Source organism: Xyrauchen texanus, chromosome 41 (assembly GCF_025860055.1).
Source record: "Xyrauchen texanus isolate HMW12.3.18 chromosome 41, RBS_HiC_50CHRs, whole genome shotgun sequence".
NCBI lineage: Eukaryota > Metazoa > Chordata > Actinopteri > Cypriniformes > Catostomidae > Xyrauchen > Xyrauchen texanus.
The window spans coordinates 2,722,940-2,745,124 of NC_068316.1; the positions used below are offsets into that span (position 1 = coordinate 2,722,940).

Consider the following 22,185-nt stretch of genomic DNA (forward strand, 5'->3'; position numbering starts at 1 on the left):
AATGCAAAACTATTGAGAGGGAGCGCAAAACTATTCTGAGGGAACTCAAAACTATTGTGAGGGAGCGCAAAACTATTCTGAGGGAACGGAAAACTATTCTGAGGGAGCGCAAAACTATTCTGAGGAAGCGAAAAACTATTGAGAGGGAACGCAAAACTATTGTGAGGGAACGCAAAACTGTTCTGAGGGAACGGAAAACTATTCTGAGGGAGCGCAAAACTATTCTGAGGAAGCGAAAAACTATTGAGAGGGAACGCAAAACTATTCTGAGGGAACGCAAAACTATTCTGAGGGAACGCAAAACTAATGTGTGGGAGCGCAAAACTATTCTGAGGGAACTCAAAACTATTCTGAGGGAGCGCAAAACTATTCTGAGGGAACTCAAAACTATTGAGAGGGAACGCAAAACTATTCTGAGGGAACGCAAAACTATTCTGAGGGAGCGCAAAACTATTCTGAGGAAGCGAAAAACTATTGAGAGGGAACGCAAAACTATTCTGAGGGAACGCAAAACTATTCTGAGGGAACGCAAAACTAATGTGTGGGAGCGCAAAACTATTCTGAGGGAACTCAAAACTATTCTGAGGGAGCGCAAAACTATTCTGAGGGAACTCAAAACTATTGAGAGGGAACGCAAAACTATTCTGAGGGAACGCAAAACTATTCTGAGGGAACGCAAAACTATTCTGAGGGAACGCAAAACTATTGAGAGGGAGCGCAAAACTATTCTGAGGGAACAAAACTATTCTGAGGGAACACAAAACTATTGTGAGGGAACGTAAAACTATTCTGAGGGAGCGCAAAACTATTCTGAGGGAGCGCAAAACTATTCTGAGGGAGCGCAAAACTATTCTGAGGGAACTCAAAACTATTTTGAGGGAACGCAAAATTATTGAGAGGGAACTCAAAACTATTCTGAGGGAGCGCAAAACTATTGAGAGGGAACGCAAAACTATTCTGAGGGAACGCAAAACTATTGTGAGGGAACGCAAAACTATTGAGAGGGAACGCAAAACTGTTCTGAGGGAACGGAAAACTATTCTGAGGGAGCGCAAAACTATTCTGAGGAAGCGCAAAACTATTGAGAGGGAACGCAAAACTATTCTGAAGGAACGCAAAACTATTCTGAGGGAACGCAAAACTAATGTGTGGGAGCGCAAAACTATTCTGAGGGAACTCAAAACTATTCTGAGGGAGCGCTAAACTATTCTGAGGGAACGCAAAACTATTATGAGGGAACTCAAAACTATTCTGAGGGAGCGCAAAACTATTCTGAGGGAACGCAAAACTATTCTGAGGGAACGCAAAACTATTCTGAGGGAACGCAAAACTATTGAGAGGGAACACAAAACTATTCTGAGGGAGCGCAAAACTATTCTGAGGGAACACAAAACTATTCTGAGGGAGCGCAAAACTATTGAGAGGGAGCGCAAAACTATTCTGAGGGAACACAAAACTATTCTGAGGGAACACAAAACTATTCTGAGGGAACACAAAACTATTCTGAGGGAGCGCAAAACTATTGTGAGGGAACGTAAAACTATTGTGAGGGAGCGCAAAACTATTCTGAGGGAACGCAAAACTATTGAGAGGGAGAGCAAAACTATTCTGAGGGAACGCAAAACTATTGGGAGGGAGCACTATTAGTTATTTTAGAAAATAAATCCCGCCTTGTCCTCTAAGGGGCTCCGAAGTAATGAAACCTGGAACATTCCTTACATTTAAAATAATTATGACACCAGTTGAATACAAAATTAAAAACAAGAGCTTGTTTGGTGGGTTTGCATTTGAAAGTAATCGATCATTTTAATAAGCCCTTTCAGAAAGCTTTTTAAAAGTCATCTGGCATAAAACATAATGCGCATATTAAAATCCAACGTGCAAAACCTCTTGCGCAATGAATGTGTGCACACACTGCTTTATCTGGGAATTGTTCCTGTGGTTTAATTGAGCATGTTAAAGTTTGCTGGTAATTGAGTGAGGAGTTTGAGATGAGAGCTGACATTTAATCAGGTCAGCGCTCCACAGAAACCACACGAGGAATCTCAAACGGAGCGTGTGTGTGTGTGTGTGTGCTTATTTAAAATATCCCCACAATAGTTTCATACACACACACACTATCATGCAAACACAAAATAAATATTCCTCCATTAGGAATTCCCATGCTTCTCTATTTTCTCAAATTAACTTATTTTTTAATTTTCCGCTTATGTCTCAGTCCCGCCCAATCTATCGCTGGGAGACACAAAGGACCTCGAGTATATATTAAACTGTGTGTTTGTGTATTTAGGAGTCAGTGAGTGTTTTACATTGATTTCATTAGTTCAGTGAAGGAAACTGAAACATGTTTTTGAGTTTGAACAGAGAATGGTTTCGTTCAGAGGTTGCTCTAGGGCAGGGGTGCCCAATACGTTGATCGCAAAGGCAATGCTGGTAGATCGCACAAAATTTAAATGTACTTTCGTTAAATTTTAATGAAAATAAATATAATGTCTTTCCTTCTTTTAGTTTCTGTCTGACTTGCACTTGACCAGTAAATATTGACCAGGTTTTGTTTATTCAGTTGCCATGACAACTAGGTTTGCGCATATGCGCCTTCCAAGGACTTCTGAGAACAGAGCGCGAAATTGCGATGCTACTGCCCGGATTATTTCGCGCTCTGTTCTCAGAAGTCCTTGGAAGGCGCGAATGTTCAAACCTAGTTGTCATGGCAACTGAATAAACAAAACCTCGCCTGGTCAATATTTACTCGTCATCAGAATAAGGTAAATGCCCTGGCTATTGTAATCTATTGTGCTGTAGGTGTTTTGGGTTTAGTGTTAAAACTGATTGATATCAACATTGAACATTATTATATATATATTTATTAATTAGAAGATGAATTCCATGTAGGGATACATGCAGTAGTCCCAACACGCATATTCTTATTTTAAATGAAACTGTGTTTTTTTACTTGGTAGATCTTATTGAGTTGCTCATTTAAAAGTAGATCATCACACAAAAAAGTAGTGGTAAAAATTGTAATTCTTGATATAAAAATATATTAAATTATCACTTGCAGAAACACATTCTTTGTATCAAAAAGTACACTAGTATTTTCACTAGTAGAAGTGATTCACTCCGCTTCAAAACGCAATTACAGATATCTATAATTTATTTCTTATTAGTTGAAATTACAATTTCACACAAAAGCAATGTGCTTTTTACAAAAAAACAATACATTTTTATATCAATAATTATGTTATTATTACTGCAAATGTCCATTCGCATATCAACAAATTAATCACATCTAGTAAAAATGCTAATTTGGTTATAACTAGTGACAATTTTCTTAAAACTAGTAAAAAAATTTTTAAATCTTTACTTACTCTCCAATTTATTGATATCTGAAATAACAAATCTATCAAGCTAATACTGGAAAACATTTACAGATGTATAAAATTCAATTGTTGATGTCAGGAATGGATGTTTGTACTTGTAATAACGTAATTATTGATATAAAAAAGGATAACTTTTACTAGTAAGAAATGCTTTACAGGTATGTAATATTGCAGCTTCAACTCGTACGAAATGAATTATAGATATCTGTAATTGTGTTTTTTAAAGAACTGAAGCTAATTGAATGTAATGTAATTACAGATATCAAGAATGATGTTTTTTGCTAGTTGAAATCACAGTTTTGATATCAAGAATTAGCGTTTTTACACGGTCAAATGTAATTACTGATATCAAGAATAGCCATTTTAACTAGTGAAAATGCAATTGTTTATATCTGTAATTCATATCCAGCTCTTGAGTAAATGTCGAAACGGCTTGCGGGATGTGGTTAGCATAGCTCAGATCATTTGCTCTAGGAAGAATATAATAATAATGTTGAGATCAGACTATCACCCCAGGAGTCGTGTGTTTGAATCCAAGGTGTGCTAAGTGACTCCAGCCAGGTCTCCTTAGCAACCAAATTGGCCTGGTTGCTAGGGAGGGTAGGGTCATGTGGGGTAACCTCCTCGTGGTGGTGATTAGTGGTTCTCTCAATGGGGCGTGTGGTGAGTTGTGTGTGGATCGTGGAGAGTAGCATGAATCTCCACATGCTGTGAGTCTCCGCGGTGTCATGCACAACGAGTCACGTGATCAGATGTGCGGATTGACGGTCTCAGAAACTATCTCTTTAAGAGGATTCTTTAATGGACCTACCAACATACTGTTCATTTTTGTGAGAAACTACATTAAGAGAGTTCACTGCAATATGACTGAATATATGTGAACAGAAATGGACCGACCGTTTGTTTGAGATCAGGGATGCCAATACGGAACACCATGACGGCGAGGTGCGAGTCTTCGACAGGCGCGACCGTGGTCATACTTCGCTCCATGAGACGTCTCCGTGCCTGCTGATTGGTCAGGACCGGGTGATACAGCGGCTGATTGGTCGTCTGATGGTAAAGCGTCGGCTGACTGGGCAAATGAGGAATTCCTCTTTGGGCAGAATTGACCGCCCTAGGTGGTCTTTCTCCTCTCTGCCATCCAATCACAACGGCTGCTGGTTTGGACCCCTCGGCCTTGCGTCCACCGCGGTTCTGGTGTTCCTTGTCTCCCATATCTATCATCCCATTTTGTTTCCCTCTTTTCAATCTTTCCTCCTCATCTTCCTCATCCTCGTTGTCTTTCTCCTCCGCACTGCTAAAAAACCGTTTGGTATTTCCCAGCATCCTTTGCTGCACTGTGTCAGCAATCAGCATTGACGTCATAATGTTGCGTCATGGTGCATATCACCGTCACCTTAACGTTAGAGGGACTGACAAGGAAAAGAATGAAAGAGTAAGTATTAGAGGGATAACTTTAACAAACTTATTTAAGGGTGATTTATATCATTCTTTCTCGTATCCGTAGTTTAATATGCAGAAACTACTATAACTAAGCCACTCGCGTCACCAACATTTCAACTCTGTGTAGCACTTTTAAAACATTGCTCTGTTTGAGCATCCTGACCAGCCCAACTCAACAACACTTTCTCAACCAACTGCATGAGCTTTCACAGCCAATGAAAGACGGGTGTGTTCTGCATTTCTATTTGGAAATTAACTTGATAAGAATAAGTGGATTAAAAATAGCCAATATATATTAACAGCACTTTAATAGAATAGCAGAATTTCAAAAAACCATACAAATCAAACAAAAAGTGTTGAATTGATGTGATGCGTATCTCCGAGATAGAAAAGTTACTGTATAAAAAGGTCACTGCGTTGAATCAAACTACTGTATGGAAACTTACTGCGTGTAAATGTTTAGTGCATAAAATAAACTTACTGCATAAAGAAAGGTCCTGCAAAAAATCAAGTTAATGCATTTAAGGTTTTCATTTAATCAAGTTACTGCATGGGCGTGCTGAGTGACTCCAGTCAGGTCTCCTAAGCAACCAAATTGGCCCGGTTGCTAGGGAGGGTAGGATCACATGGTGTAACCTCCTAGTGGTGGTGATTAGTGGTTCTCTCAATGGGGCGTGTGGTGAGTTGTGTGTGGATCGTGGAGAGTAGCATGAGCCTCCACATGCTGTGAGTCTCTGTGGTGTCGTGCACAACGAGTCACGTGATAAGATGCGCGGATTAACGGTCTCAGAAGTGGAGGCAACTGAGACTTGTCTTCTGCCACCCGGATTGAGGCGAGTAACCGCACCACCATAAGGACCAACTAAGTAGTTGCAATTGGGCATTCCAAAATTGGGAGAAAAGGGGATGAAATATTTTACTGCATAGTTAGTGCATTTAAGGAGCTGCATAAAATGTCACTGCATTAAATCAATTTATTGCATAAAAAAACTTCTGAATTAAATCAAATTATTGCATAAAAAACTTCTGAATTAAATCAAGTTATTGCATAAAAAAAATCTGAATTAAATCAAATTATTGCATAAAAAACTTCTGCATTAAATCGTTATTGCATAAAAAACTTCTGAATTAAATCAAGTTATTGCATAAAAACTTCTGAATTATATCAAATTATTGCATAAAAAACTTCTGAATTAAATCAAGTTATTGCATAAAAAAACATCTGAATTAAATCAAATTATTGCATAAAAAACTTCTGCATTAAATCAAATTATTGCATAGAAAACTTCTGAATTAAATCAAGTTATTGCATAAAAAAACATCTGAATTAAATCAAATTATTGCATAAAAAACTTCTGCATTAAATCAAATTATTGCATAAAAAACTTCTGAATTAAATCAAGTTATTGCATAAAAACTTCTGAATTATATCAAATTATTGCATAAAAAACTTCTGAATTAAATCAAATTATTGCATAAAAAAACATCTGAATTAAATCAAGTTATTGCATAAAAAACTTCTGAATTAAATCAAATTATTGCATAAAAAACTTCTGAATTAAATCAATTTATTGCATAAAAAACTTCTGAATTAAATCAAGTTATTGCATAAAAAAACATCTGAATTAAATCAAATTATTGCATAAAAAACTTCCGAATTAAATCAAGTTATTGCATAAAAAACATCTGAATTAAATCAAGTTATTGCATAAAAAACATCTGAATTAAATCAAATTATTGCATAAAAAAACATCTGAATTAAATCAAATTATTGCATAAAAAACTTCTGAATTAAATCAAGTTATTGCATAAAAAACATCTGAATTAAATCAAATTATTGCATAAAAAACATCTGAATTAAATCAAATTATTGCATAAAAAACTTCTGAATTAAATCAAATTATTGCATAAAAAACTTCTGAATTAAATCAAGTTATTGCATAAAAAACTTCTGAATTAAATCAAGTTATTGCATAAAAAACATCTGAATTAAATCAAATTATTGCATAAAAAACTTCTGAATTAAATCAAGTTATTGCATAAAAAACATCTGAATTAAATCAAATTATTGTATAAAAAAAACTTCTGAATTAAATCAAATTATTGCATAAAAAACTTCTGAATTAAATCAAATTATTGCATAAAAAACTTCTGAATTAAATCAAGTTATTGCATAAAAAACTTCTGCATTAAATCAAGTTATTGCATAAAAAACTTCTGAATTAAATCAAATTATTGCATAAAAAACTTCTGAATTAAATCAAGTTATTGCATAAAAAACTTCTGCATTAAATCATGTTATTGCATAAAAAACTTCTGCATTAAATCAAGTTATTGCATAAAATAAAGTTAATCCATAAAAGTTATATATTGTTCTATGCATAAAAATCACTGTATTAAATAGTTACTGCATAAAAAGTATTTAATTGCATTAAAAAGTGAATACATCACATAAACATTCAGCATCAAATCAAATTACTTTGTAAAACAGATTACTACATGAAATCAAGTAGCTGCATCAAAAATGTACTGCATGAAAAATATTCTGCATTAAATCAATTAATGTATAAAAAAGTTACATTTTGGTTTGTCATCTGTCGAAAGATCTTGTTCTGGATCAGAGCATCTGCTAAATGTCTCCATATGCAAGACATTCATTGATAATTGTTTTGACAATCCTTTCTTATATATATTCACCAGACACTTACAGTATACTCATGATAGGGTCAATTAAACCTAGAGTGAGTCAAGGTTAAATGTCTTGATCAAAGGGTGCAAATCTTGCACAAAGTGTATAAATGTGCAGTGCTTGCATTAACCATGTGATCAACTGTCCTGTTGCTTTGTGAAGTGCCAGTCTGGTGGGTATCTCTAAATAACACATCTTTCAACATGGTATTTTATTCCTTCCTTACACACTTCCTTTGTCCTCATACATGCTTTGAAAAACTGAATTGCTCAGCAGAACACCAGATATCCCCACTTCTCCTTAAGTTACTTCTTATCTGTATGTAACATCAACTAAACTGTATATACTTTAAAACCTCCACGTTTAGAAACTCTACTGTAAACCTCCAGAGATCTCAGTCACCTTATTACTGACAGTACATGGTGACTAGCACACCTTTGCATTAGCATTATGATACCATACCATTATGGTCTTTCTGGTGAAGTTTGGTTATGATGTACATGTAGCATACAGGGGTTTAAATGCATTTATACTAATCTTTTATAACACTCCAACCACATATGAAACCTCATTGTATGACACCCTAGACAAATGGCACTCAATCACGCATGCACATGAATCCCCTCGTATTAAGCAGCTAATAAAATCTGACCAATGAGAACGCAGAGAAGTGCCGCCTCCTCGCCTGATTAGCTCTCTGCTGTATAATTGGCAGTTGACTGGGGCAGGTGGGGAAAAATAGAGCACTGGCCTCATTTCCTTCTCTAGAGACAATTCAGAGAGTATCGCAAGTGCCACACAAATACCAGCAGCCCAAGGACATAGCAGAAAACACTCAGGCCATGAAGACAGCAGCCATTCTGAAACACTGCTTTAACCAGTATGCACAAATACAGGACACAAGCACAGCAAAGACAGTGCAAGAAAGACAATATGCAGTGGGTCAGTAGTCCGATAAAACATTACTGGGTCACAAAAACTTTGCTAAAATTTTAATATAGCACTAAAATTGTCAGATTCACACAGTGGTTCTTAAATGGTTTCACTTCGGGACCATGGCCTGGACTGTGGGGGAACTGGGGAGTGTTTCCCCGGTAGTCACGGCCCTTTTCAAGACCCAGATTTTACAGTGCGTAGGATATCAAGTGGCTATTCAATACATTGTTTAGGTAATCCAATCTGATTACTTTTGGATTACATTTTTGGCATATTTTGATTATTCTAATTTTAAGTGTATTCAGTACCAATTTACGCACCTTTCATTAAACATTAGTAAACAAAATTAACCCTATAATTCCGCTGAGACTGCAGTGATATCTGCTGCCACCTGGTGGACGTTTATGGGCATTTCTTGATGGAAAAATGCAATTTATTTTGTAACATTTTCCAAAAACATTCCAAAAATGTTTTTTTTTTTTTTTTATGTGAAACATTTGCTGATTTAAAAAAAGTAAAAGTGACAGTAATTATTATATTGTTACTGATATTATAAAATGAGTATTTGCTGAATATAAGCAACTTGTGCTTATAAAATTTTGTATATTATTTTATTAAAAAAGCATGTTGAAATCCATGTATCAGATATGATAAAACAGGCTTTTGAGGAATATCTCTCAATCACCAATCAAGAACAGACCTTCAACACCCGTTGAGGACCACTGATCTACTATAATGTACAGTTGGGATACTCAAGTTCGGACTTGAGCTCGAGTCCGAGTCACGAGTCCAATTCTAAAGGACTCGGATTTGACTCGGGCAGTTTTATTCTCGAGTCCAGCCGAGTCCATGGCATTTGTGATGCAATGACAAACAAACAAACAAACATAACGTGACATAGGGTGACCATACATCCTCTTTTTCAGAACTGATAAAAGCATCCGGCCGGGATTTCAAAATTGACTCTAAATGTCCGGGATTTGTCTTTGTCTTCATATTGATGTGCTCTCTACAGTTAGTACGATCATACATTCTGTGTATTTGATACTGTGCATCAGTTTTCACGTGTATATGTCCTTACGTGTGATTATTCTGGCTGAGAGCGGCAGCGAGCACTCTTTCAAAGTACTCTCATAACAGTATGTGTGTGCAGGAAAGAGATCGCCATTCGCCAGACATGCTCTGCCACTCATCCGGAAATATCAATAATATAAGTACACTTTAAAAAGTACGTTCTCCGGAAGTAGGTTACACCTGGACACAGCAGGAGGACCGAAAAGTGTGAAGTGTAGTACTGTAGTATATACATGTTCTTTTAATGGCATCTGATCTTTTCTGTTTTTAATTATATGGGCATTATTAAATGTAATTAATTAATTACATTACATGTATTTCACCCATAATTTTTGATATGAAAGGACAAATTGAAAAAGGAGTAGAAATAAAAGCAACAATAATAACTCTGGTTGTAATGAAATGCTGCTTTCTCTTTCTTTAGTCTACGTTTGAGTGGAGGGAAAAGCAACAAATAATTGAAGTCAACAGAACACAATAAGAAGTGTATGCTTATTCTGAAACCACTTTGACTTTGTTCAGCAGTATACCAATCTTTTTATTCTGTTGCATTTATATTGACAATTCTTAGTTGTGAAAGTTAATAATAAGCTTAAAATATTGATGTTGAGTTTATGGTTACAATTTTAATTCAGATTCAGGAACAGACTCAATCGGACTCGACTAGGACTCTGCCTTTTATGGACTCGGTCTTGAGTGCGACTCGGGCCCCTTTTGGACTAAGACTTGGACTCGATTGTTTAAAGACTCGCAATCCACTCGGACTCGATTGTTTAAAGACTCGGACTCGACTGTTTAAAGACTCGGACTTGACTCGGACTCGACTGTTTAAAGACTCAGACTCAACTCGGACTCGATTGTTTAAAGACTCGGACTCGACTCGGACTTGACTGTTTAAAGACTCGGACTCGACTGTTTAAAGACTCGGACTTGGGTTGGACTCGATTGTTTAAAGACTCGGACTCGACTGTTTAAATACTCGGATTCGACTCGGACTCGACTGTTTAAAGACTCAGACTCGCCTGTTTAAAGACTCAGACTCAACTCGGACTTGACTGTTAAAGACTCTTACTCAACTGTTTAAAGACTCGGACTTGGGTTGGACTCGATTGTTTAAAGACTTTGACTCAACTCGGACTCGATTGTTTAAAGACTGACTCAACTCGGACTCGACTGTTTAAAGACTTCGGACTCGACTGTTTAAAGCCTCGGACTCAACTCGGACTCGACTGTTTAAAGAGTCGGACTCGACTGTTTAAAGACTCTGACTTGGCTCGGACTCGATTGTTTAAAGACTCTGTCTCAACTCGGACTCGACTGTTTAAAGACTTGGACTTGACTGTATAAAGACTTAACTCTGACGTCATTGTTTAAAGACTCTGATATGGCTCGGACTCGATTGTTTAAAAACTTGGACTCAACTCAGACTCGACTGTTTAAATTTTCTGACTTTGCTCAGACTCGATTGTTTAAAGACTCGGACTCGATTGTTTAAAGACTCGGACTCGATTGTTTAAAGACTCGGACTCACCTCAGACTCTATTGTTTAAAGAATATTATCCATAATGTAATGTTTCCACACAATGAAGGTGTATGGGGACCCGGGATGGTCATGGTCACCATTCGCTTTCATTATATGGAAAAAAGCAACTTGGACATTTTTCTAGCTAACTCCTTTTGTGTTAGACACACACACACACACACACACACACACACACACACACACACAGTAATTATTACAGGTTTGTAACGACAGATGGGTGAGTAAATGAGTGTGTTTACATGCATAGCAATGCACTGCGAACTACCAAAAATCTCATTATTCAATAAAAACAACAACATAAGATACCCATGTTTACATTCGCAGCTTTTGCTGTAATTTGCACACACTGGATAATCCGTGTAACAACGGAGCTAACGTTGTTTACATGCAACACAAAATTGTTCATTTTTGTTACTCAATTTTCATTTTTGAGTGAACTATCCCTTTGAAGCCCCACACGTCCAACTGTCCATTCAGCTCGCTCAGTTTCAGTTAGAAAAAGCCCTTTTTGTGCACACACTTCCTGTATTGTACTCTATAATTTTCTCACATACATAGCGCGCCGCCCCGTCCTATGTAGGACAGGGAGAATATAGATATATTTCCAGTGAATTGGTCCCCAGAAACTTTAATTGGAGAACTTCCATGGAACAGACTGTCCCATTTTTATAACCCGTTAAAAAGAAGTGGAGCAACCATGGCCAGCATTGGTCTCTCTCTCTCTCTCTCTCTCTCTCTCTCTCTCTCTCTCTCTCTCTCTCTGTTACACTATCCATCACTTAAGTAAAAAAATAATGACAGAGCAGATAACAGACAATTAGCTGAGAGTTGTTGGCCTTTTCTACACCACTTTGTGTTTCCTGTTAATCAAACAATGGGCCAAAAAACAGGAGCTGAAACTTTGTGGTCTTGAAATTTTTGCAACCATGTTACAAAAATGTGAACATGTCGAAATATAGTTTAAAATGCTGATTTTGTATAATATTAACATTTCTAATATATATATATTTAACTATGTGAGAATGTCTAAGTGAATTGCAAGTTATTATTATTATTATTGTACTGTAATTAAACAGAATGGTGCTCCATTTGCCTTTAACTGGATGATAATGTATGTAGGCCAAGTGTTACAAATAACATAGATCAAAGCAATACTGTACAGTATATATATATATATATATATATATATATATATATATATATATATATATATATATTAGGTGAGTTGTTAAAACCACAGAGTTCATGAGTGATGCTTACAGACGTGAAAGGAGAAGTTCTCTCATCTGTACGCTGGTTTGCAGGTGACAGACGAATAACGTCTGAAAGGAGGCCTGAATATGTTTGTGACCTTGTGTCACAGTTAGATTGACATACAGCACTAAAATAAAGAAGAGTACACATACAAGCCTAAATGTGTACTAAAAGTAAACTGAATGTAAACACAACTATTAAAAGGCATGAAAAGTCTCTCATTTACTGACCCTCATGACGCCTCACGCTCGTATGACTTTCTTTCTTTTGCGTAACACAAACTATGATTTGTTGATGGATGTACTGTATGATGTGTTTTTGTCCAAAAATGCAAATCAAAGGGGTCCCACACTTTTAAGCTCCAAACAGGACATAAAGGCTGCATAAAGGTAATCCATACGACTCAAGTGGTTTAATCCATGTCTTCTGAAACGATACAATCACTTTGGAACACATTAATGTTACCATTGTAATCGCCATCAGATGAATGCATTAACTGTTTCCCATTCAAGAATAATAGCTATTACATTTATACCGCTTGTGACCTTCTATAAAGCTCGTCTAAGCATGCAACAGTAAGCAAAGGTCAGCTGATGCACAAACATCATCAAGTGACAGGCATATTGTTGTTGTACATTATCTATGAATATGGTCATAAAAGAATAAGCAGGGACTTGACAGAAGGAACCAAACAAACAGGGAACCCCAGCAGTGACCTCTAGGGGTCAGAGATACAGAAAAGAGGAGTCAGAGTGGAAAGTGGGACGAGCAGAGACAGAAGGCAAATGATGCTGCAGAGAGAACAGGGCATGAGCGGTGTGACAAACACAATGTGGACAGAGGAAACGCAAGACATCATATATTCAGGTCATGGGCGTGCATGGTAATGTCTTCCTGTTACTCACCTGCTTACCTTCATAGACTGACTGATGCTAACAGACAGACAGACAGACGGACAGAGAGACAGACAGACAGACGGTTGCAACAAACAAACAAATATGTGTCAATGCAATCATGTGACTTTCATTCTTCAGTGGAGGACAAATAAAGATGTTACGCAGAATGTTCCTGCTGCTCTTTTCCATACAATTTAGGCAAATAGTGATGAGAGGCTGTCAAGTTCCAAAAAGGATGTAAAAGTAACAGAAAATATCAAAAATCCAGGGCCCAGTGTGAAATGCACTTAAAATGATATAGTCAATTAGGGGAAAAATCTGCTTGAAATATTTACACACAGAGAACTTGTCTCTTCTTCTCCCTACATATATTATTTAACCCCTAAATAAGTGTTTGAGTGAATAATTATGTTCACTGTGACCTACCTTTGCTCTCAGCATGCCTCAGACAACAAACACACACAAACACTTTCTCTCTCTCTCACACACACACACACACACACACACTCTCTCACACACACACACACACACACACACACTCTCTCACACACACACACACACACACACACACACACACACACTCTCTAACACACACACACACAAACTCTCTCGCTCTCTCTCACACACACACACACACAAACTCTCTCTCTCTCTCTCACACACACACACACACACAAACACACATAAACTCTCTCTCTCACACACACACACACAAACACACATAAACTCTCTCTCTCACACACACATACACACACACACACTCTCTCTCACACACACATACACACACACACATGTTGTGTTTCCATGTTTTATGGGGACTTTCCATAGACATAATGGTTTTTATACTGTACAAACTTTATATTCTATCCCCTAAACCTAACCCTACCCCTAAACCTAACCCTCACAGAAAACATTCTGCATTTTTACATTTTCAAAAAACATAATTTAGTATGATTTATAAGCTGTTTTCCTCATGGGGACCGACAAAATGTCCCCACAAGGTCAAACATTTCGGGTTTTACTATCCTTATGGGGACATTTGGTCCCCACAAAGTGATAAATACACACTCACACATACACACACACACACACACACACACACACACATACATACACACACGCTCACACACTCTCTCTCTCACACACACACACACACTCTCTCTCACACACACACACACACACACACACACACACTCTCTCTCTCTCACACAGACACACACACTCTCTCTCTCTCACACACACACACACTCTCTCTCACACTCACACACTCTCTCACACACACACACTCTCTCTCTCACACACACACACACACACATACAAACACTCGCACACACAAACACACACACTCTCTCTCTCTCTCACACACACACACACACACACACACAAACACTCGCACACACAAACACACACACTCTCTCTCTCTCTCTCACACACACACACACACACACACACACACTCACACACAAACACACACACACTCTCTCTCACACACACACACACACTCTCTCTCACACACACATACACACTCACACACACACATTCTCTCACTCTCACACACACACACACACACACACACACACACACACACATGTTGTGTTTCCATGTTTATGGGGACTTTCCATAGACATAATGGTTTTATACTGTACAAACTTTATATTCTATCCCTAAACCTAACCCTACCCTAAACCTAACCCTCACAGAAAACTTTCTGCATTTTACATTTTCAAAAACATCATTTAGTATGATTTATAAGCTGTTTCCTCATGGGGACACAAAATGTCCCCACAAGGTCAAAATTCGGTTTTACTATCCTTATGGGACATTTGGTCCCCACAAAGTGATAAATACACGCTCACACACTCTCTCTCACACACACATACACACTCACACACACACATTCTCTCTCTCTACACACACACACACACACACTCTCTCACACACTCCTTCACTGAAACCAAAACCACTGCATGTAAACCTACTGCAATCCACATTCTTGTTAATTACATGCATGCACACAAACTAAACTGTTTGTATGCAAAGCAATGTAGTCACACTTCACAAAGTCGTCATTCGCTGCACTCTACGCAATAAAACATCCCAAGAGTCACATTTTCCTGCACTTTTTTCCTTTTACTATTGCTCATTGAAACAATACGGACACACAAGTACAGTAGTTGCGCACTATCCAAATGGAAATCCATCAGAAATACCTGAACATTCAGTGTGATCTTCCTCATTCCAGGACAGAAGATCTGCTGTGCTCCAAGAGAAGCAGTCTGTCGGGAAGAAATAAGGTCCAGAGAGACCAAAGAACCGGCAACCCAGAGGAAAAATGTTACGAAAAGCAAATGCAGCCTTGTCCCTGACACATCCAACGTTCTGTCCATGCAAGATCACCTCCAGCTGAAGCGATCTCTCTTTCTGATCTCTCCCGCTGTCATGCTCTCCAACACTCCTCCCTTCAGCCTCTTTCTCCAACACACACACACACACACACACACACACACACACACACACACACACACCTCTCTCTCTCTCTCTCTCTCTCTCTCTCTCTGATGCTAAGAGTAGATCAGACCGGCTTGCATCTAAGGCTTTGGTTTCATCTGGACTTTCTGTGGCTTTGTGGGAAGACCTTGTCTGTTATACTCAAAAACCACTGAAACCTACACAGGAAAACCTGAATGTTTCATATGTATTATGCAAGACATACATTATATGTGTATGAATGTGTTCATGTGTGAGAATATATATAATATATTTCCCCTTAGCTATTTGCGTTTGCTGACACTCATACCCTTGAATACACACACACACACACACACACACACACACACACAGACACACACACACACACACACACTCACTCTCTAACATAAGTAGGTCATGGACTGATAAATTAGAAACCTGACTGTGTGTATGAGTGTGTCTGTGTTTCTATGCGACATGCTTTGGTAAATTAGATGAATACTGGTGTGAAAGTATCATCTGTCATCTTTAGGGGTCAATATCGGTCTCTCTCTTCTATGAGACTGAGAGGGAGACCATACTGCAGAAAATAAATCACAGGGGGCTACCGGAGGTAACCGGCACCTGTGGAGCACCTACCCTAGTACAGGGCATGCTAGCACATGTATTGGGTCAGGCAAGGAATTCCTCCGCTGAATTTGCCAGCCACAGGGCTAGGGAGGAAAAACATCCAGGGTCCACGGACTCGTGAACTCGCATGGGAAATTGCATGTCTTCGCCTCATGGAGAGGAAAGCTGCTGTACGCAAGTGGTATACCCGGCCAGCTGTCCAATTAATTTACCTGTTTGTACCTGACAATGCACGGAAAAAAACTGGCTCAACCCGGAGATCACAAGATCTTGCAAAGGTATTGGCTGTAGCCCAGCCCGATGCCCTGCAGATTTCTGCAAGAGTGGAGCCATTGGCCTGTGCCCACAACGATGCCAAACTCCTCGTAGAAGTGTGCTCATTTTCCCAAAGAGGTGGGCACGGCCTGGGCCTGGATTGCCAGCATGATGGCATCCACGATCCAGTGGAAAAGCCTCTGTTTGGAGACAGCGTTCCCTTTCCACTGTACGCCAAAGCAGACAAAGAGATGCTCAGAGCATCTAGAGCACTGCGTGTGATCCAAATAGATGTGCAAAGCACGCATCGGACACAGCAACGATAAGGCTGGGTCTGCCTCCTCCCCAGCTAGCTACGCTTGCAGGCTCACCACCTGACCCCTAAAGGGGTTGTGGGAACCTTGGGCACATAGCCTGTTCGGGGTCTCAAGACCACATGAGAACACTCCGGACCAAACTCCAGGCTGGTGTTGCTGCCAGAGGACGCCTGCAGTTTCTGAAACCTCTTGATGGACAGTCAGCAGGGCCGTCTTCAATGAGAGGGCTTTCAGCTCGACTAGCTTTAGGGGCTCAAATGGGGCTCTATGAAGGCCCAGAAGGACCATGGAGAAATTCTGATGGAAAGAGGCATATCCTTGGAGGATACAGGTGCCTTTCAGCCTCTCCTAGAGGAAGGAAAGCACTGACCGACTGTGCATCTCTGGGGGCCTTTGCCTCGGTAAGAACACCAATTTGTGAACAAACGCCACTTCGGGGCAAATAGATGCCTCGTAGAGGCCTGAGTGACCTGAGTGACCATGTCTACCACTGCCAGTGGTAAGCCACTTAAATCTTCCGCGTCCCATCCAGGGGCCAGACATGGAGATTCCAGAGTTTTGGGCGTGGGTGCCAGATGGTGCCACAGGAGAACTTGCCAGGGAGGGGCTGTCGTGAGGAGCATGAGATCTGACAACCAAGTCTGAGTGGGCCAGTACGGTGCCACGAGGGTGACCTGTTCCTTGTCCTCCCTGACCTTTCACAAATTCTGTGCAAGCCGGCTCACTGGGGGAACGCACATTTGCGCAGCCCTTGGGGCCAGCTGTGTGCCAACGTGTCTGTGCTGAAGTAGAGCGGGTAGTGGGAGGATTCCTGGGAAGCAAACACCTGCCACGACAGCATATCCGCTGTACGGTTGGGGCCACCTGGGATGCGAGTGGTCCTCTGACTGAAGGAGAAGACGGCAGGCGGGTTGTGCCATACGACTCGGACGTAAGCTGCCTTGGCAGTTTATATACGTCACCGTCACTGTGTTGTCTGGCCGGACCAACACGCTCTTACCCTGGATTAACAGCAAATGCCTCCGCAGGGTGAGCAGTACCACCAACAACATGAGGCTGTTGATATGACAACACAGTCGCAGTCCTGTCCAGGAGCCTGCGTCTGAATGCCCATTGCACAAGGTGCCTCAGCCTAGCTTGGAGGCATCTGTCGTAACCATGCCGCGCCTTGACTCTTGCTGTAAGGGAACCCCTGCCCGTAAAATTGCAAGGTCTGTCCGAGGGCTGAAGAAGTGGTGGCAGATTGGCATCATGGCCATGCGATGTGTGCCACGGGGCCAATCCCACAAAGATGGAAAGGCATCCTTAAAAAGACGTTCATGTGTTTTGCTCTAATAGAGGAAATATACTCTTTTGCAGAAAGAGTGACAGAAGGGGAACTCAGTTATTTAAAGATAATGAACAAATGGTTTAGCAAAAAATTTAATCTTACATAACATTATGTAATCAAACAGAGTTATGTTACTATAACACAGTAATGAATTGCATGTCATTTTAGATGCAGCTTTAACACAAATTTTTATTTTTAACAAAAGAGAAGAAAATTTGATTTTTAAACAATAGGGATTCGATTGTGAAGCACATCTCTAACGTTGTCACTTTAAAGATGATGAACAAAAGGTTTAACATAAAATGTGTTTAACATTTTCATTTCAACAAACACTATTTTAAATAAAATATAATACATTAAATTTAAAATGTATCTTTAGCACAATTAATCTTACATTTTTCTGATCAAAGTCCTTTCACAAGACGTTCAAGCGATAATGAGTTTTTACGGGGACTCAGATGTCTGGGGTGGGAGGGGTTTCAAGTTTGGCACATACCCTCTGTTCACACCTTGATCAGACCAGACGGGGTCTTGTGTGATCCTGTTCAGGAAAACAAGATGGTGTAATGAGTTCCCTGGCCTTTTACGATTTCCTTTCACTGAAAAAACATTGTGACAACCAAACGTGTGAAAAAAAGGAAGAGAAAAGTGTTTAGAAAAGTTTTTTTTTTTCTTCAAAGCAAAATGTTATTAAACGGTTTTAAAACATTGTTCATTGGTTTTCTCTGGTATATGTTTCTGTTATCATGTATTTTATTACTCATCATGGCTTTGTATTTGATACATGTCTTTAATAAGCTAAAATAGGTCTCTAAAGTAGAAAGTGTTTTCTCATTTAGTTTGTAAAAACTGAGAGAGCTGAATAATCAAATATCTCCACAGAAAACATTATGTGAAGTGGCCACTGCGTCTAGAGAAGCCCATTTGTTTGCAGAAAAAAATCTCCTTTGAAGTCTGTGATGGTTCGCATGGTGGTACAATGAAACTTATGAACAAAAGGAAGCTAACAGTGTTTTGACATTTCTTTATTTTTATTTCAAACGGGTACTTTATCTGAAATGTGGAACTTAAGCACAATTTTGAACAAAACGTGTGTGATGGTGTGTGATTTCAATCTTATTAAAGCTGTACATTCCCTACTACCAATTCATACAAATTTGGAAATCCATTTCACACACTCAAACATTCATTAAAACAGTTTTAGTACAATAGTAAAGTGATAAAACTGATTTAGTGATCAGGCAGTGTAGTAAATGCTAGTCATATTACAAATAACAGAGATATAATTAAGAATTATACTACCTAACCTAACCTAACCCTAACCTAACCTAACCTAACCTAACCTAACCTAACCTAACCTAACCTAACCTAACCTAACCTAACCTAACCCTAACTCAACCTAACCCAACCTAACCTAACCTAACCCAACCTAACCCAACCTAACCTAACCCAACCTAACCTAACTCTAACCTAACATAACATAACCCTAACCCAACCTAACCTAACATAACATAAACCTAACCCAACCTAACCTAACCTAACATAACATAACCTAACCTAACCTAACCTAACCTAACCTAACCTAACCTAACCTAACATAACATAACCCTAACCTAACCTAACATAACATAAACCTAACCCAACCTAACCTAACATAACATAACCCTAACCCAACCTAACCCAACCTAACCTAACCTAACCCAACCTAACCTAACATAACATAACCCTAACCTAACCTAACATAACATAAACCTAACTCTAACCTAACATAACATAACATAACCCTAACCCAACCTAACCTAACCTAACCCAACCGATATTCGCTTTACTGGTTATAATTTCAAGAAAACAGCTAAACTTCTATCCATAAATAATTAAATAACATGTTTACAGTACTGCATTTACTCAAAGTTCTCATATTTGTGTATGTTGTAGAGTTGTTATCAATTGTAAATAGTTGTTTTTTTTTAATGTTGTGGTTGTTTCTAGTTTACAAAGCTGTCAGTTTTGACACATAAACATTTTAAAGGCAAGTATCATTATAATATCAAATTCACAGTGATTATTCTTATGTGTAAAGTTGTTAAAAGGTTAGTTCACCCAAAAATGAAACGTATACCACAATTTACTCACCCTCAAGCCATCCTATGACTTTCTTCTTTCAGCAAAACATAATCAGAGTTATATAAAAAATTGTACTGGCTCTTCTAAGCTTTATAATGGGAGTGAATGCTACCTTAGATTTTGAAGCCCATAAAAGTGCACCCATCCATCATTAAAGTAATCTATATGGCTCCAGGAGGGTTAATAAAGGCTTTCTGAAGTGAAGCGATGCATTTTTGTTAGAAAAATATCCATATGAATAACTTTATAAACTATAATCACTGGCTTCCGGCAACGGCCGTCCGAGTGGTCACAAGAGAGACGGGTTCAGGCGTATGACGTAGTTGTACCATAAGCTCCGGTGAGAAATGATAAACGGCTCCTTCGTCCAAGCCTGCCATGGCTCATTGGCCATGGCAGGCATTGTTTACCTTTGTTTTATTAAAGCTGCATTTAGATCCTTATCCATGTCCTCGCCTGCCTTGTTACACATATCCTGTACAACAGCCGGATGGACTATACCGTCATTCGGTGTATATACATTTTTAAATAATACTTTTAATACTTAATTATTCTTGGAATTGGTTTTACTTTTAAAGAGTATAATGCATTGAAACTTCCATTAAATGTGTCATATAATGTTTTGTAATGCATTGTACTTTTAAAAGGTGTAACATGGAAAAGATAAGTAGGTAAAGGAAGCATAGGAAGCATCAATGTTGCTCTAGGGGGGCTTACACACTTTTGCTTCACTATGATCAAGGACTCCAACAAGGAGTCCATCAATATATTAAAGTCTCCTCCCAATATTATATCATGAGGGGTGCCAGCGGTTTGCAACACCCCATCAAGATCTGTAAAAAAGCCCTGAACATCGGCATTAGGTGTGTAAATATTATTCAAAATCAACCTTCGACTCTTCCTAATTTATCTTTAATCCATTTGAGACATTTGAAATGTAGATGTTTAATTATCAATGTAATGACTCCCCTGCTCTTACTTGAGCCAGCACTAAAGAAAACATGCCCACCCCATATCTTCCCAAATTTTTCAGCTTCCTTCAGGCAAAGATAAATTTCTTGAAAAAACACTGTCAAATTTCTTATGTTTAAGAAAATAAATAACCCTCCTTCTTTTTATGGGGTGCCCCAACCCATTCACATTCCATGTGGAAAGAAACAATCCACTCATATTAACATTTGAGATTTTGACATATTAGAAAAAAATTGATTGTGTTTCAAACATAAAATTATAAAGTCCACATTCTAACATTAGTGCAACAATCAAACCCCAATCTTCCCCCAAAACCAAATGAACAGAAAAAAGAAAAACGTGCAAATTAACACCGTACATGACAGTGCCAACTGGTGTCCATCCCTCTAAACTTTTAGTTATTTAGTCAATCAATTTTAGTGATTTCTATTCAATATTCTTTCTCTTCAATTCCATTAAATCTCATCTAATTACAGCTATTTATTTAATGTTTCTCGATTTCTAATCTATTATCAAATTTATCAATTTTGTAACTATTTTTCCCAATTAAAGTCAATGAAATGTAAATAAAACCAAACAAATACAAAGTAGAGATGAATTGAAGATTATTCGGAAATCCACGGACAGGAGATATTCAAATTCCTGCCTGCCAATCTCTCCGCAAACACGCAAAGCGATGTTGTGTTCGGCATCAAACAGTTGCTTGACAGGAGCAGCAAATGGCAGCTGAGTGGAAACGATGCCCCAACCAAGGGCGAGGCTAGCCCCTTTTTAGGGGTGCTTCAGCACCCCTAAAAAGGAGCTCAGCACCCCTAAAACTTGGAGTAAGAAATGTTGTTATTCTAAAATTTTTGTTCGTCTTTGACAAGGTTA

The 22,185-nt window shown here is 38.7% G+C and overlaps 1 protein-coding gene across 3 annotated transcripts in view; it reads right to left on the bottom strand.

The window, feature by feature from the left end:
• LOC127634197 (SH3 and multiple ankyrin repeat domains protein 1) overlaps positions 1–15,719 on the bottom strand; it is a 64,219-nt gene extending 48,500 nt beyond the window's left edge. The window contains exons 1-3 of one of the 3 annotated variants that reach the window (XM_052113641.1): positions 15,426–15,719; positions 13,225–13,251; positions 4,278–4,792 (exon numbers count right to left, since the gene is read on the bottom strand). In XM_052113641.1, the coding sequence (XP_051969601.1) occupies positions 4,278–4,745 (468 nt within the window). In that variant the 5' untranslated portion in view covers positions 4,746–4,792; positions 13,225–13,251; positions 15,426–15,719. Of the gene's footprint in view, positions 1–4,277; positions 4,793–7,402; positions 7,542–13,224; positions 13,252–15,425 lie in introns of those variants that run through there. The other 2 variants (XM_052113639.1, XM_052113640.1) reach the window with 2 other exon arrangements.
• Between the last annotated feature and the right edge of the window lie 6,466 nt (positions 15,720–22,185).